This window comes from Magnolia sinica, chromosome 2 (assembly GCF_029962835.1).
Source record: "Magnolia sinica isolate HGM2019 chromosome 2, MsV1, whole genome shotgun sequence".
NCBI classification, from domain to species: Eukaryota; Viridiplantae; Streptophyta; class Magnoliopsida; order Magnoliales; family Magnoliaceae; genus Magnolia; species Magnolia sinica.
Window position 1 is genome coordinate 29,917,408 of NC_080574.1, and position 17,317 is coordinate 29,934,724.

Genomic DNA, 17,317 nt, shown 5'->3' on the forward strand with positions numbered 1-17,317 from the left:
TTGGTGTATACCGCTGAAAACTTCTTGAATCACATAAGGCTCTAATCAAGTTGATATGTGTGTTTTCCCTTCAGCCAGGTCCGTGTGACCTTATGAAGAGGTTAAATGGAAAAAAAGAAGAAGCTCACATTGGATCCTAGGAAGTTTCAATGGTAGTCATTACTAATTTCTATAGTGAGGTCCACTTGAGCTTTGGATATGCCTCATTTTTGGGCTTATGCTCTAAAATGATCTCAAAAAATTGATGGATAGTGTGGATCTAACACAAAATCATGATGGGGCTTAACAAAGTTTCACACATTAAAAGTTGGATTGTGCATATTAGGCAATCCATCCAGGAGAGAATAAATCCCTGTAGCAACAATGGTAATTTTGTAAGGAAAAATTTCTTTTATAGTAGAATTTATGTAGCACAATTCACCATTAAGCCAGACTTCATTAGTCAAAAAATTCAATGAAAAATCACAAAGCGCTTTTCAAGTTCAGCCTTAACAAATAATGGTTAACGAGGAGCATTTTCTGAATTCTGCCAGCATGATAATATAATTATACATGCATCCCTCTCTTTTGGATTATTACATATACCTCCCTCTATTTTAAAGATTCATTGCATATTGTCCCATGTAAAGAAACACAAATTGTTGGTATCTTTATTCATTTTAATGTCATCTCATGTGCAACTAGTTGTAGATGTGTCGGCCCACTGGCGTAAATATGCCATCCAACCCATTCAGCATAGTCATTGCATCCTATTCACAAAAAAAGAAAAAAAAAAAAGCATGGTCATTCCATCATGTCAAAGCGATGCCCCTAAAATCAGGACGATTTGATCACGAATCTGTCCACAATTGAATTTGGAATGTTTTGAGCTGTCATAAATTGTTTTCCAACCTGTTTAGCATTCTCATTCCACCCTATCTACAAAAAATTAAAATTAAAATAAATAAAGCATAGTAGTCCCTGAAAAAAATGACACCTTAAAAATCAAGTTGATCCAACCATGAGGTGACCCGCGGTGTGAATTTGGAAGATTTTGAGTGGTTATCCATTATTTTTTATGGTGTGGTCCACCTAATAATTAAATGGAATTTTTCTTGAAAGTTCAATTTTTATGGTGGAGAGAATTCATTGGATGGGTTGGATGCCATTTATTCATAACAGTAGGACCCAAACAGGCAATACAAATTCAGCAAATGAGGGCATTTTGTCATCTGGTACATATTCCTTAATTGAATAAAAGAGAGGGGAGGTGTTCACAATCGTCCACAGCTATCATGGGGCCGGCATCCAACCTTTACATTCATATGGCATACCAAAAAGTCAGGCGCCTACAATCATTAGGTGGGCCACACCCATCCAAACCCCACAATCGTTCAAAGCCCTCCAAATTTATGTAGTGGCCCACATGATGGTTGGATCAGCCCATTTTTTTGGAGGGCCCAACTTCATGGTAAGTCGACCTTACTGGACAGTCTGTATGCCATGCAACGTGGGCCCCACACCCAGCACTCATAGAATAAGCTTATTCTATAGAGAAATCCACCTTGTTATCTTTCTTATATAATATCCCCCAATAAGACACCCAACAATCTCCAAAACCATTTCAACGTTTTAAAGGCCATTGCAATTCCCCTCCAAAGACTATTCAAGAACACAAGCATTTCTTCCATCCATGGAGGACAACAAACATATCGAGAATGGTAGCGACGAGGAATTCGCTTCTACAGACCGTATCATCACCGAAATCAAAACTACTAAGAAAGAAGAAGAAGAAGAAGAACAGCAAGAGATTTTTTCAATCGAGAAGGTGTTCGAGAGTCAGGAAGTGCCGGCTTGGCGCGATCAGCTGACTTTTAGAGCTTTCTTTGTTAGCTTTATATTGGGAATTATGTTCAGCTTCATAGTCATGAAGTTGAATTTAACGACGGGGATTATACCGTCGTTAAATGTGTCGGCAGGCTTGTTGGGATTCTTTTTCGTGAAGACGTGGACTAAGTTCTTGGAGAAATCGAAGATGTTGAAGCAGCCGTTTACACGGCAGGAGAATACAGTGATCCAGACATGCGTCGTCGCCACCTCCGGGATTGCTTTTAGTGGTATGATAAATTGAAATTCTCTTAATTTTCTTGATCATCATCGTAATCTTATCGTTGCGACCGTGCCACTAGCAACACATCACCTGATGGGCGAAGCATTCATGTGCTATGGCACTAGGCATGTGATGGGCCCAAGTGGGCCCTTGATCAATGGTCGTGATGTTTTCTTGGGCACATGCTATCATCATAGTCATTATTAGAGGCCTAAGTTCTCTATTAGTGACTAGGGAACTGCTCTATTGTGGACCAATTTCTTGTGTGGGGCCATGGTTGTATTATCCGAGCCATTGCTCTCCAACATGGACGAACCGTACACCCCAAATCCCCCAAATTGAAAGATCTTAGCCACTCAACCTGTGGCCTTTTTTTCTACTGAATGTTGATTTTTGGTGTTTTTCTTTCTAACCATGTATTTGCATGATCTCTGTGTTATAGTAAAGTCTATCTACCATTGAGCCATGGATCTGGACTGTGATTTTCAAGGTTGGAATTATTAAAATGTCCTCAATCTAATTTTTCTTTATAAGTAGTAGAGTTGAGAATTGTAGGGCCAACATGGTATATGTATAACATACAAGCTGTCCAACATATGCAACCATCATGGTGGTCACAAGAGCTAAAAATTCGGCCAATTGAATTATCAGATGAACCACACTTGAATTTGGATGTTTTTGAGTTGTGCATATTATTTTTTTTATGGTTTGGCCCAAATTATGATTGAACCTGACATATTTTCCTTTCATCTGATAATCTTCATGGGATGCATCTATTGGATGGTTTGGATGTCAAACGCATACCATGCAGGATTCACAATTTTTAATTCTCCGCTTTTAAAAGAAAATTTAACAAAGGCATTTACATAATCCCTCCCCTTAAAAAGCACCTTCCTAAAAAATTTGTTCTTTGAGGCGCCTTCGGTAAAATCCAAACTTTTAAGGAAATTTGCAGTAAAAATCCTTTATAAAAAATTTTAAATATTTATTTCATTAAATTGGGAAAATTACATGATAAATTCATGGGAAATTAAATACCATAGATATTTTGATAATATCATAATATTCTCATGATAATATTATTAGTGAATTTTGAGTTTTCAAAATCTCAGCTATTTTGTCACACTGCATGTGAGCTACTAATAGAGAGCTGGGACCACATTTTTACCATCATGGCCATTCAAGCTACTAGTTGTACCTTATGCTTATGAGACACCTAAAAATAGACCTGACCCAATGACAAACACACATACATAACCCACCCGGTGTGACCGCTAATCTACTGTCTAACCCGCTAATTATTTCCATCCTGTCAAGCAAGTAGAACATCCAACCCATCCAAAGGTTGGCCCTACCATTAGAATCATTTTGTGCAAAGATAATTTGATCCAGTCATCAAGTGGACCACCTGCAGTTTTTAACAGCTGTTTTGCTCTCTATTTGTGGCCCACCTAATGAGTGAACTGGGCTAATTTCAGCACACGTGATCCTCATGGTGGGCCCAACCTATTGGATGGATTGGATGTTATATACACGTACTAACTTGGAATATATGAATTAGTTGGTTGGATGTGAGTATTTTTCATTACATGTTGTTGATTATGCTAGATTTTGCTTTGGATGGCACCTAAGAAGTTTGAATCTTACTCAATGAAGATTATTCTCATTACAATCAGGTTTATGGTGATCCAAACCGTTGATCAGGTGGTCAGAATGTGGATGGGCCACAGCACAAGAGTTCCAAGGATTGGACTGTTTCAATTGGCTGATCAGATAGTATGTTCCAGATACGACAGGGAAAAGAAAAGGGCAGCTAGGATTATCCAGTCTGCAACTTTTGGGTATGGATCATCCACATAGTGGCACTAGATCAACGGTCGCGATCACTTGGGTGGTTAGTGTGGTAGGGGTCAATGAGTCAACATACGTGGGTCTACTTCGGATCTTATCCAATCTAAAATTAGATAAGGTTGAAGGTCTTGATATGATGGGCGGTTTGAATTTTGACTAAATGATGCCACTATATCTATTTTTATTTTTATTTTTTGGCGAATTGCATGTGGAGCTGTCGGTTTGAAAAGGTCACAAGACTCGGGCTAAGGGATCGTACAGTTGTACGCTCTAGCACTAGTTGATACCAGTGCGCACATTGCACAGTGGTCTAAAAGGATACGATGGGACCCACCATGGATGGCCAAAAATCCATCAGAGTGGAAGATCCCAGCCATAGAATATTTGACCTTTTTTTCATTACTTAAATGAATGGGTAATCATGGTGTTTATTGCTTTCTTAATTGTTTAGGTTGACTGGGTATGAAAGGTTCATGACATTTTTCATCTAGGAGATTTTTGGTGCATTGACCAGTCATGATGGGCCCCACCATATAAGTGGTTTTGATCAATGAAAAATGGCCCCCACTTGTACACCTTAGAAACAAAGCAATCAGCCCCAGCATTGTCGGATCCCTGTTGAGATCTCGTTGGTCTCACCTAACTTAACTTTTATATGTGAAAAATCTCATATTTATTAGAAAATAATCATTTTATTTTTTTTATATCAAAGAGATATAAATATGTAGTTGACAGGTGCGATATCTCAACCATCCATTAAGTGGGTCTTCTTACACCAAAAATAAATCTGATTCATCTTACATGTTAGTGATGATTTTAGAGAAAATTTGGATGGGTAAGAAAACTTCCGTGAACTCTTGCACACCTTAAGAGTGGACTGACCTGATTCTTGTATAAGAACATGGACAATATCATACCTCTCTGATGAATGGATCTGATCTAATACTCATTTGCCATGCTAGCATGTGTCGCTTGGACATGAGGTGCTTAGTACACGTGTGAGGGCTTTGTAGAGCTTATAATATGGAATATTAACAGGACTGCTAATGGGCTAGGATTGGGCTGTGCTTTCCCGGTGCATTTATTTACTAGATTAAACTCCTATTTATTACTATATAACAAATATTTTTAGCCAGATTTGTCCGATAATATCACAAGGAAAAAAAAAAACCATTGAAATTTGAAATTTTCTCAAGAACTTCCTGAGCCAAGAAATTGCCAAGAGCGAGAGTTGTCACTTTGTATGCAACCATATCGATGACTATGCCTGAACCATAGATATACTGGGCCCGCTGTAAATGTATCTCCGTACCAACGTCGCCTGATGATCTGATGAGTGGGAATGGGCTGGGGTTATGAACTTATAATCATGGAACCAACTCGATCATTAGATCATGAGTTCATTACATCCTGGCCATGGAAGATCATCTATATTGGACCATGCCCGCTAATCTAAGGACGTTTTTTTATTTGCACTAGTTACTCTTTCCCAAACCTGCAAATTTCAACTCCTCAAACAAATGCATCTTGATCTGAGTCGCCTAAGTATTTTGAATTCTCCAAGTTCATAATGACTTCATGGTTTTGTAATTACTATGGTCTTAGGCCTGTTTGATTCTAGGTAGGAATATCTTATCACAATGCTTGTGGGAAGAAGGTGAAAATTTCAGATTCAAAAAAAAAAACTTTTTAATGAAAATTAAAATATTTTTGGATGCCCCCCATTTTCATTTCTCATTAAATCTGCAGAGACTGGCATTTTTGGAATGCCACACATGTTGGTATGATCTATTTGATCCAAAACCCAAAACATTCATTAATCTTAGCATCACAGAACCCATTCTGCTGAAATTTCAAGATTATTGAATACTTGAGTAGGCCGCGATTTTAGCTCAAATCCAGCTGTTTATGCTTCCAACGGGCCTTTTGGTAGAAAAATGCATTAAAACTCATTTTCAATGGCACCCAAACATGCAAGAAACTGAAAGAATCAGAGGTTTTTTCACAATGATAATATATTATCGCACCATTGAACCAAACAGCCTGTAATTGTTGAATTTTGTGGTTATATTGTTTTTGGAAAATTTATATTGACAGGAGGTTTTGGGAGTTACCTCTTTGGTATGAGCGAGGTGATCGCTAAGCAATCAGAAGAGGCAAATGACCCACAGAATATTAAGAACCCACGGCTAGGATGGATGATTGGTTTCCTCTTCGTCGTCAGCTTTCTTGGCCTGTTCTCTCTGGTGCCACTTAGAAAGGTAGTTCTCCAACTTCTCATTAGATCATCATCATGTGAATATTTTCAAATGCTTCAAGCTTCTTAATTAGAGAAAATCTAGTTTGCAAACTTGCATGTATTCAATTATCCCAAAATATTGAATGTGGCATGAGAGGTGATCAGAATCATTCATTTGGAAGGCCCTGTGAGTGGAACATGGTGGGGAAATCATACTGATCAGATGATCTAAACAGTCCAATCCAGACTGCGAAAATGGACATGCCAGAGCATAGATCAAGAACTCAGTTACTTGACTCGAAACTAGACCGAGTCAACTCGACGAGATTTTGAGCTGAGTAATCAGGAACTCGGTTCTGACTCAGTCAACTCAACATGACTCGACAGTGACTTGATCCAATTCGCTTGCTCTGTGAGGGGGTTTTAACTAATATAAAGATGAAGAAGAAGTGTAAATGAGATTTCAAACCCAGAACCAGCAGCTAGAAAAGCAATGGTAGTTCCAACTTCTCATTAGATCATCAGCATGTGAATATTTCAAATGCTTCAAGCCTCTTAAATAGGTAAAATCTAGTTTGCACACTTAATATATTCAATTATCCCAAAATATTGAATGCGGCATGATGGTGAACAGAACCATTCATTTGGAAGGCCCCGCAAATGGAACATGGTGGGAAAATCCTACTGATCAGATGATCTAAACAGTCAAATCCAGACTGCTAAAATGGACATGCTGGAGCTAGTTCTAAACTCGGTTACTCGACTTGAAATTCGGCTGAGTGAACTCAACTCGATGAGATTTCGAGCTGAATCATCAGGAAACTCGGTCCTGACATGTACTCGGCTCCAACTCAGTCAACTCGACATGACTCGGCAGTGACTCGATCTGAATCAATTGGTTTGTGAAGGGTTTTGAATTGTAAAAAAATAAAAAAAATAATAAAAGAAATGTATATTGGATTTCGAACACAGAACCTGCAGGTAGAAAAGCAAAGGCCTTACCAATGCACGCATTGTGTTTTGGTCGTTTTAGTATTTTTGTTACTCAAATGAATAAAAAGCTTTAAACCGATTTATTTTTAATATTATTAATTACTAATATTGAGTTGATTCAAGTCAATCTTGAGTCAACCGAACCCGGCTGCACATCGAGTTGAGTCGAGAAGCTTTTTTGGGTTTTTGAACTATGCACTGGAGATAAAAATAAAAAATGAAAAATGGCAACAGTCATCATGGAATGAGAAGAAACTCTGGGGCTATTTTTCACCGATCCAAACCATTGATGTGAAGAGTGTCACCCCTGATTATGGGATTTCTTGGCAATGACACAGATTGGATGAATCTATGGAACACCGTAGAAATTAAAGGCCAAATATTTGACAGTTAGGATCTTTAAATCTGAGAGATTGACAAGGCACTCTCCATTTATGGTGCAGCCCATCATATCAACCGTTTGGATCCCCGACAATGGGACCCAAATGTGGGAAATACTGCATGTCCGCAAACTGTATGTTTTCTTATTAGCGGGGCCCTGCAATTCCTCCAGCCAAAATTACTAGTGACCCATTTATAGCGTGTTCCACCCAACCAATGGTACAGATCACTGACCCATTGCAATAACTATCCTTCTTTCAGTGCACAGGATATAAACTCATGGGCAATGAATATGATGAACACCTATGAATGCTGATACACATATTTTGGTTTCAGTTGAAAATCTAATCCATGGAAAAAAAGCAACCATAGGCATATTTCCTCTATTTCAGTTTATCTTGTAATGCCTGCAAAATCCAATTCATGTTTCCATGACATAAATAAAATCGCAAGAGTTTGGTTTTTTAACAGATCATGATCATTGACTACAAGCTGATCTACCCAAGCGGGACCGCAACTGCTCACCTCATCAACAGCTTTCACACCCCTGAAGGAGCCAAACTAGCAAAGTAATGTTACTAGAATCTAAGACCTCGTTAGCAATGTTTTCTCATCAGAATTTCATTCCAATAAACCATCGAAGCATCTTTTGTTGTTGTTGTTGTTGTTGTTGTTGTTGTTTTCTTTCAGGAAACAAGTGAAAGCATTAGGCAAGTTCTTCACTTTCAGCTTCCTGTGGGGTTTCTTTCAGTGGTTCTTCACAGCAACCGAGGCCTGTGGTTTCAAAAACTTCCCTACATTTGGTCTCAAAGCCTATGAAAACACGTAGATGTCACTCCCCTTTTTCCCTTTTCTGCTACTTGTAAAACCATCTTCATGCACCATAGAAGTATAAATCGGCATTCAATGTGAAACACAAATAGCAAACAACCTGTTTAATTGAGGATGGCTTGATGATGGATGTGAGGATGAAGAAAATGGGAAAAAAAGTGGGCCCCACATTCCATCATCATCCATTAAAATGGAATGCTTCACAGCATGCACCATAACCATAATTTATTTGAGATTATAATTCATGCTATCACACAGGTTCTACTTTGATTTCTCGGCTACTTACGTAGGCGTTGGGATGATTTGCCCTTATCTCGTAAACATCTCATTGCTTGTGGGATCCATCCTATCTTGGGGAATAATGTGGCCGCTCATAGACGCTAAAAAGGGCGATTGGTATCGTGCAGATCTCCCGCCCAAGAATCTTAATGGCCTTCAAGGCTACAGGGTAATTCAAATCTGGACTGACTGAAGTGCTTGTTTTCGTGTAAACATTTCACCTCCCTTGCATTCCCCATAACACACCTGACACCACAGGTCGATGCTGTCCATCTCTACCATACACATTTACCTGATATGGTGGCCATTGGCCTGGTGGGCCATAGCCTGAAAATGGTAGTCACTGAAAGATCTTTAGCCATTTCATGAGTAGGCAGCAAATCAACGGTGGCAAAATCACACCGATCATGGCTAGGCACAACAATTTTTCTCTCGACTGTCCTGATAATTGTAGGACAATATGATCACTAGAATTGTCTGATATCAGAGAGTGAGGCCTGCCACCTGCTGAGGGGACTATGGGATGTCCCAAGTGGATCCTACCTTTAACAGGTGATGCACTGCTCTTTCTGATGACTGTCAGATCATGCTCGTCCAAAACCGGCTGATGAATTCAGCTAGCAATCAACCAAAGCCATGAACCTGCAGATGGCGCACCATAGTGCGGTATCGTTCAACCCTTCCTGATGTTGTCACAACTCTTCTGTTACAATGTACTTACAGGTCTTCCTTGCCATCGCCCTGATCCTAGGCGACGGCCTCTACAACTTCTTCAAGGTGATGAGCCGAACCCTTTCTGCCATCATTCAGCAACTCCGCAAGAGAGACACCACAATAATCCCTGTAGCTGATCGCCCTGATCTCACCACCACGTCCATCTCCTACGATGACCGGCGGCGGACTGAACTCTTTCTGAAAGACCAAATCCCATTCTGGGTGGCAGTTGGGGGTTACCTTGCTGTTGCAGCAATCTCCATCGGCACCCTCCCTCAAATATTCTCTCAGCTGAAATGGTACTACATCTTTGTTGCTTACATCTTCGCACCTGTCCTAGCCTTCTGTAATGCCTATGGTGCCGGCCTCACTGATTGGTCCCTCGCCTCCACATACGGGAAGCTTGCCATCTTTACCATTGGCGCATGGGCCGGCGCTTCAAATGGTGGTGTGATTGCAGGGCTTGCAGCATGCGGTGTCATGATGAGCATTGTCTCGACGGCCTCAGACCTCATGCAAGACTTCAAGACTGGCTACTTAACACTAGCTTCCCCACGATCCATGTTCGTGAGCCAAGTGATTGGGACAGCGATGGGCTGTGTCATTGCGCCTTGTGTGTTCTGGCTCTTTTACAAAGCCTTCAACAGCATTGGCATTCCTGGGTCTGAGTACTCAGCTCCCAATGCGCTTGTCTACCGTAACATGGCAATACTTGGCGTTGATGGATTTGGGTCACTTCCAAAGCACTGCCTCACCCTCTGCTACGCGTTCTTCGCGAGTGCTATTCTCATCAATGGGGTGAGAGATGCTGTGGGAAATAAAGTGGCAAGGTTTATCCCTCTCCCAATGGCAATGGCAATCCCATTCTATCTCGGGTCTTACTTTACAATCGACATGTGCGTTGGGAGCTTGATACTATTTGTGTGGGAAAAGATGAACAAGGTCCAGGCAGATGCATTTGCACCTGCGGTGGCTTCAGGCTTGATTTGTGGAGATGGGATATGGACTTTGCCGCAATCGGTGCTCTCCTTAGCGAAAGTAAATCCTCCCATCTGCATGAAATTTCTCTCAAGGGGAACAAATTCAAAAGTCGACAATTTCTTGGAAAAACTATCTTAATGGTATTAATAAACACTTGCTCAAGGTGCCCATGTTTTTGTAAATGTTAAACAAGTAGAATGATGTTGAGGATTCAAACCCAACATTCAATCAACTCTCCATTTGAAACTATCCTAATGTCGTTTCCTCTCCTTCTAAAATCTGCTGAATTTGATTTCCATATGGTATGGGAGCTTTTCCTCTTTGTAGATCATGAATCACGATAGTTTATGCAGTAACAATAAGGATTTCTCTTTCAAATAAATTGAATGTAATTAAGCTAATGTTGTGGAATTCAGTTTGTCTTGTTCTATAACCAATCATACCATATCCTCTGCAAAATAAACTTTCTGAATTTGGTTGTCCATATTTTGGGCATTTCCTCTTGTAAACAGAATACTCATATTGAAATATCGCAATGGTATTCCCTCCACTTTCAAAGTATTCCAAATTTGATTTTCCATATGATATGGTGGTTTTTAATATTATGGAAAAAAGCAACCATGTGAAAAGATCCTGTCCATCGCCCCTTTTTTCCATGTGTTATCATGATGTTTCCCATTTCAATGTAGAATCATGTTATTAGTATGCAGTATGCAGTAAGGATATGGATTTCGCATTTGAGTTATCTTAATTAAGTGGGACTAGTGCTGCATAATTTCCTTTCTCCTATATTCGACTAGCAATATCAAGAAAATTACTCCCAAATCCTTCTCTTCTGCTTCATTAACCCTCTTATTCTTTTCTTCTCCCATTAGAAGCATGCACGTTAGCCAACAGAACATGATTGGAAGCTTCCCTAATTCAGGCCAAAAATGTAAAAGCTCAACACAGCTCAAACTAAAATGCTGAAGAAAAATCTAAGATTTGGGCATCAAGTGAGTTCAATATGCCGACCTGCATCAGTGGCAGATATCCACACCTTTACCCAAGAATGATAGAATACAAAAGAAACTGTATTTTAACAATAAGGAAGAAAGATTGACCTATAAGTGATAGAAAAAATGGTTCATACAAACAGAAGGAATTGTATTCTGCAGTCAATGCCAAATTTGTAAACCGAGAGAAAGTATATGCTCTATAGACAATCTGGAACTTCCATAGATAATATCAGGTTCAGGATACTGGATGAAAGCAATGCATATGCTTTGAGCAATATATCTAATAACATTCATGCAAGTCTTAGAAAATCGATCCTTCTTACCTGATGATTCACGTAGGTTTCTCTGTGGACTGAAGAACAAAAATGCAATTCAAGGTCTTCGGAGCTGCATTCAAGTTATTTTCTTTTTCTTTTTCCTGCCTGATGGTTAAATTCAACAGTTAATTGCTCCACATGTTCATTCAGTACAGACCCTAAGGAGTGAATCTGACACCTCAATCTGTTTGCAGCAGTTTGATCTGAAATAGAAAAAGCAGTAATGTGAAATGAAGTACTAGAAGAAAAAAGATATTGGGTAAAAATGGAAAAAATACCAGCACAAATGAACATTAGAGAGTAAAATCACTGATTGCAGGACACTAGTAGCAATTAGTGTGGCTTAACTAATCAAGATTGGACTGTGATAAGAAGGGCATCCAACCTTTGTGTTTTCAAGAGCTGGTGACAGGACAAATTCAGGTACACCAGTTCCAAGATTTAGAAATAGCATAATTTCACTAAGGGCCTGTTTGGATACCACCAAATAAGTTACTTTTTAACTTATTTTAAGTCATTAAGTTTCTTTTTTTATTAGTTTGGTAAGCATCATTATAAAAAGTAACTTAATGCTAAAAGCTACTTATTTCAACAAGTTATATATATATATATATATATATATAGTTTTTTAATTTATTACTTTTCTACTTTTCTCTCTTAGTCACGGTCTTTAGCAAAGGAGGCCCCACATGATGGATTGTCCCCATATTAATGCGGGCCCACTTAAGGGATGGTCCACATTAAAGGTTGAACCCTAATGATAAATAGCCTACATCCAAAGCAGGCTGGTATAATGGATAACCCACTTCAAAGGTTGGGCCTACATGATAGACAGTCCACATTACAGTTGGGCTCTGCATGATGGGCATTGGACATTGAAGTGGGGCCCCAGATGATGGATGGCCCAAATCGAGGTGGGCCCCAAATGATGGACAGTCTACATTGAAGGTTGGCCCTTGATGATGAATGGCCTACATCCAAGGTGAGCCCCGCATGATGGATGACCCACATTAAAGGTAAGGCCCACATGATGGACAGTCTACATTGAAGGTGGGGCCCAAAAGATGGATAGTCCACATCAAAGGTGGGGTTCACAAGATGGATGACCCACATCAAGGTGGGCCCCACATGATGAATGGTCTACAACAAAGGTCGGCCCTAGCAATGAGTGGCCCACATCCAAGCCGGGCCCTGCATGAGGACGGCCCACATCAGAGGTGGGGCCCACATGATGGACGGTCCACAGGATGGGCGGTGGATATTGAAGGTGAACCCCGCATGATGGACAATAACATTGATGATGGTCCCCAAATGAGGGATGACCAACATCAAAGGTAGGCCCTACATAATGGATGGTGCACATTAAAGGTCGGCCCCTAATGATGAATGGCTAACATCCAAGGTGGGCCTTGCATGATGGACGGCCCACATCAAAGGTAGGGCCCACACAATGAATAGTTCACATCAACGGTTGGCCCCATATGATGGACGGTGAATATGAGGGTGGAGCAAACAAACTTGAGGGATAAATACTGATTTGATGTTGGAAACAAAACAATGCTTTCTACTTTTTAGCTGGCAAGTACATTGTTTACCAAACAAGTTAATTTACCTAAGAAGTAGAAACCAAGATAAGCTATTTAAGGCATAAGTAGCTTATCTAAAGTAACTTACAATCCAAACAACCCCTAAGCGTTCAATACCAAATCACTCCCAATTCTTAAACCATGAAAAACAAGAAGAAATCGTTGCTTTGAATTCATCAATTTTTTTAAGACCCTACTATTTCTCAATCAAGGTTGGTAGTAGTAGAGTCAATTAACTTCCAATTTAAAGTCTCATGCGTGTGTCAATAGTCATTTGAGAAAATTTCAAGAGCAGGTTGTGGATCAAACATCTAACTAACATATCCAAGAGACAAGGATGGAGGATGGAAATTCAGTTACCATTCTTTCTACGTGCATCTCCATCTGAAATGCTTCATTGTTTTTCCCGCTGAATGTGGACTGTCACTGTAACCATCTATTGTAAGCCAATGATAGAAGCATTCGAATCTTCCAGTCTTGAAGATGTTTGGGGCATCGCCATCCATGGCGGGGCCAATCTGATCCAACATATCTGCATAATAAAGAATGGGCTCCACATATACGAAATCTTGTGACTCGGCAAACTATGTGGTTGCTTAGGCACAAGTCTCTATAATCCTTCCTTTCTAGTGTTGTAAAGCTCCATCTCTCTTCTCCTCTCCATACATTCCAAAATGAAGAAAAACACAGCGTGAATCAGTACCTTTTCTCTTCCATTTCCAATGATAAATGATGTAGCATGGCATAGATCAAATCACTTTGTGGGTGCAAGCCATCACCTACACCAAACACACTCACCTCCTTTCCAACCTCAATCCAACTATACCCACTCTCCTTCTTCAGCCCTTTCTCTTTCATCAGCCCTCTTATTCTCCCCATCTCTTCCCACCTCCCCTCAGCAGCATACATGTTGGCCAACAGAATATGATTGGAAGCTGACCCAGGTTCCAATCTAAAGAGCTGCTCTGCACACTTCAACCCCAATCCTAACTCCCCACTAGCCCTACAGCCACTCAACAATGCGCCCCAAGCGCTAGCACTTGGTTCAAAAGGCATCTCCTTCATGAACTCCTCAGCTTCCTTCACACGTCCCGCCCGCGCAAGGATATCAACCATGCACGTGTAATGCTCTTCGCCCGCCTCGATCCCATAATCCACACCCATCGACCGGAAATGCTTGATTCCTTCGTCAACCAAACCTGACCGGCTACACGCTGACAAGACTGCGACAAATGTGATTGAGTTTGGTCTCACATTCGATTCTCTCATCTGGTCGAAGATCTCTAGAGCCTCAACACCATGGCCATGTTGGGCGTAGCCGGCAATCATTGATGTCCATGTAACAACGTCATGTATGTGCATTGATTCGTGCATTCTACGAGCATCAGATAGACACCCACATTTCGAGTACATCCCCACAAGAGAATTACCTGCAAAAAGTTGAAATTCAAACCCCAATTTAACGATATTTGCATGAATTTGCTTCCCAAATTCGAGTGTTGGGATATCCGAGCACGCAGCCAGAATGCTCGACAAGGAAAAAGCATCAGGTTGGACATTTACTCGAATCTGATGCCTAAATAATTCCAATGCTTCTTCTCCTTCACCGATTTGGACATAACCTGTGATTATTGAAGTCCACGAAACAACATTGGGTTCGGCCATCAAATCAAAAATCTTGCGTGCACATGCAATGTTTCTATGTTTTGAGTACATATCCAAGAGTGAACTTGCAACAAAGACATTAGAATCAAAGCCAGTTTTTATTACCAGGCTATGAAGTTCTTCCCCTACTCTACTTTCTTTGAACTCTCTACAAGCTTTGGCTGTTACCGAAAAGGTGTAATGGCTAAAACCCATGTCTAGACTGTGGATAAGCACGAAAAAGTCCAAAGCTTCTCTGCTTAATCCATTCTGAGAATACCCGGATAGCATTGAAGTCCATGATACCAAGTCCTTTTCAATAATTTCATCAAATGCTCGATGTGCGTCGCTCAGTTCCCCGCATTTTGAATAAAAGTCAATCAACACATTGCCGAGAATCACATCAGATGAAGGAATTCTTTTCAGAATTTGTGAATGGAGCTGCTTTCCTTGGATTAATTTTGATAAATTGCCGCATGAATTCAGGGTAGAGATCAGGGAAGATCGATTGGGATTTTGTCCTTCCTGAATCATTGAGTAGAAGGCCCAAATGGCCTTTTCTGATTGTTTGCTTCGTGAGTAAAACGTTATTATTTGGGTCCAAGATATTGAATCTCTTTGGGGCATTTGATCAAACATTCGAAGAGCGAGTTCGGGATCGACGCTTCTGAAGTACGATGTTGCCCTGAGATTGGCAGGATGGGTGTCTGGCAATTCGGAATTGAAGAGGATTTGGGCATGAATTTGTTGCATGGAGTTTCGAAGGGAAGACAAGTTGGTTTGTGAGGGATCTGAATGGAAATTTCTGGATTTCAAAGAAATACCAGAGATAGGTTTTTGAAATTGAGCAATCTCAAAGGAGTTTTTGAGCTTCCTAAGCATTTTTCTATTCCTTTATGACTTCTTCAAAAAAGTTTTTTTTTTTTAAATCTAACAGCAAGGAAGAAGAAGCTTCATGGTTTTTTTGTCATATCATTCATAATTACCGGGGAACAAAGGAGATTGAATTTGGATCTTCAAATGAACAAAATGCCCACATAAAAATATGAACCGAGTTACAAACTTCAATGCGTTGACAACGGACAAATTGCACCCGGCAACCCTTCCGTATTATTGGCAGGGATTTTGACCATACTAGCCTAGTGGTGTAGGCAGACGCCGCAAAAATTATAAAGCTTAAACAAATGGCCCAACAACCCTAGAGTTGTACACGGATTGAGTTAGCTTGATTAATTCCCTCGACTCGACACAAAAAAGCTCGATTCGACTCGAGCTGAGTCAAGCTGATTTTTTTTATTCAAAAAAAGTTCGAACCGAGTTCGAGCTTGACCCGACTGGATTCCGTATTGGCTCGAACCTGACTCGGATAAAAAACCAGGTATATAATATAAACACTTGGTCATTTAAAGAAAAAAACCCTAACTCCCTAAATAAGATTCAAATTTCCAGCCTCCAGCGTCCGATCCTCTCTCTCTCTCTCCAGTGTTCAGCATTCGTCGGACCCCACCTGATCGACCACTGCCCTCTCAGCCTCTCTCCTCTCTCTTTGTTCTCCAGCGTTTGATCGGCCCCACCAGACCAGGCGACTGCCATTTGTCCTCTCTTTCCAGTCTACAACGTCTGACCGTGCAGCCGACCACTTTAAACCACTCTCCTCCTCATCTATCTCTTCTATTTATCCATTCATTTCTCTCCCCTTGCCCTGCCATACGACCGGCCACTGTGGCGAGCAGGAGCAGCGTCCGTTCAAGTCTGTAGGCGTTGGTCGCCTGGATCGTCTAGTGGTTGTGGCCAGTGGCCCACTAGGCCACTATATATATATATATATATGGAAAAGGTTCTACGCGGTCGAGCTCATGGGAACTTCCCATGAGGTCGAGCCGTGTGGACCCCAATGTGATGCGTGTCAAACATCTACCCCATCAGTCAAATGCACCATTCCATGGTGGGCCACGGTCTTAAAAATCAAGTCAATCCGTGACTTGGGCGAGCCACACCACATACAATAGTCGAGAGGGGTTACCCTCCATTAAAACATTCGTAATCATTTGTTGGGCCCACAGAGATGTGGTTCAGAAATCCAACCCATCCATTATGTGTGTCCCACTTGGAGGAGGGGTCAGACCAAGTTTCAGACATCCAAATTTTAGGTGGGCCCCACCAAGTGCTTTTATATGTTTTAGACATGTCTTCACATGATTTTAGATGATATGACCCACCTAAGTTCCGTATACATCTGATTTTTAGAATATCCCATAATTTAATGGGGACCCATCAAATGCACAGTGTCAATGTTCGACATACATCACGGTGGGGCCCACACAACTCGACCTCATGGGAAGTTCTCATGAGCTCGTATATGTATATTATACAAAATATATAATAAATTTATACAAATTTAAATTTATTAATAT

At 40.6% G+C, this 17,317-nt stretch overlaps 2 protein-coding genes across 2 annotated transcripts; one reads left to right on the forward strand and one right to left on the reverse strand.

The window, feature by feature from the left end:
• Positions 1 to 1,584: 1,584 nt before the first annotated feature.
• Positions 1,585 to 10,759, forward strand: LOC131236851 (probable metal-nicotianamine transporter YSL7). The gene is made up of 6 exons (XM_058234336.1): positions 1,585 to 2,096; positions 6,038 to 6,201; positions 8,025 to 8,122; positions 8,244 to 8,378; positions 8,643 to 8,832; positions 9,387 to 10,759. Exons 1-6 carry the CDS (start codon positions 1,673 to 1,675, stop codon positions 10,494 to 10,496), a joined length of 2,121 nt encoding a protein of 706 aa, XP_058090319.1. The 5' UTR covers positions 1,585 to 1,672; the 3' UTR covers positions 10,497 to 10,759.
• Positions 8,235 to 16,169, reverse strand: LOC131236852 (pentatricopeptide repeat-containing protein At2g13600-like). Its single transcript, XM_058234337.1, has 3 exons — positions 13,620 to 16,169; positions 11,680 to 11,876; positions 8,235 to 10,429 (listed from the first exon to the last, which is right to left on the reverse strand). The coding sequence occupies exon 1, from the start codon at positions 15,783 to 15,785 to the stop codon at positions 13,956 to 13,958; it is 1,830 nt and encodes a 609-aa protein (XP_058090320.1). The 5' UTR covers positions 15,786 to 16,169; the 3' UTR covers positions 8,235 to 10,429; positions 11,680 to 11,876; positions 13,620 to 13,955.
• Between the last annotated feature and the right edge of the window lie 1,148 nt (positions 16,170 to 17,317).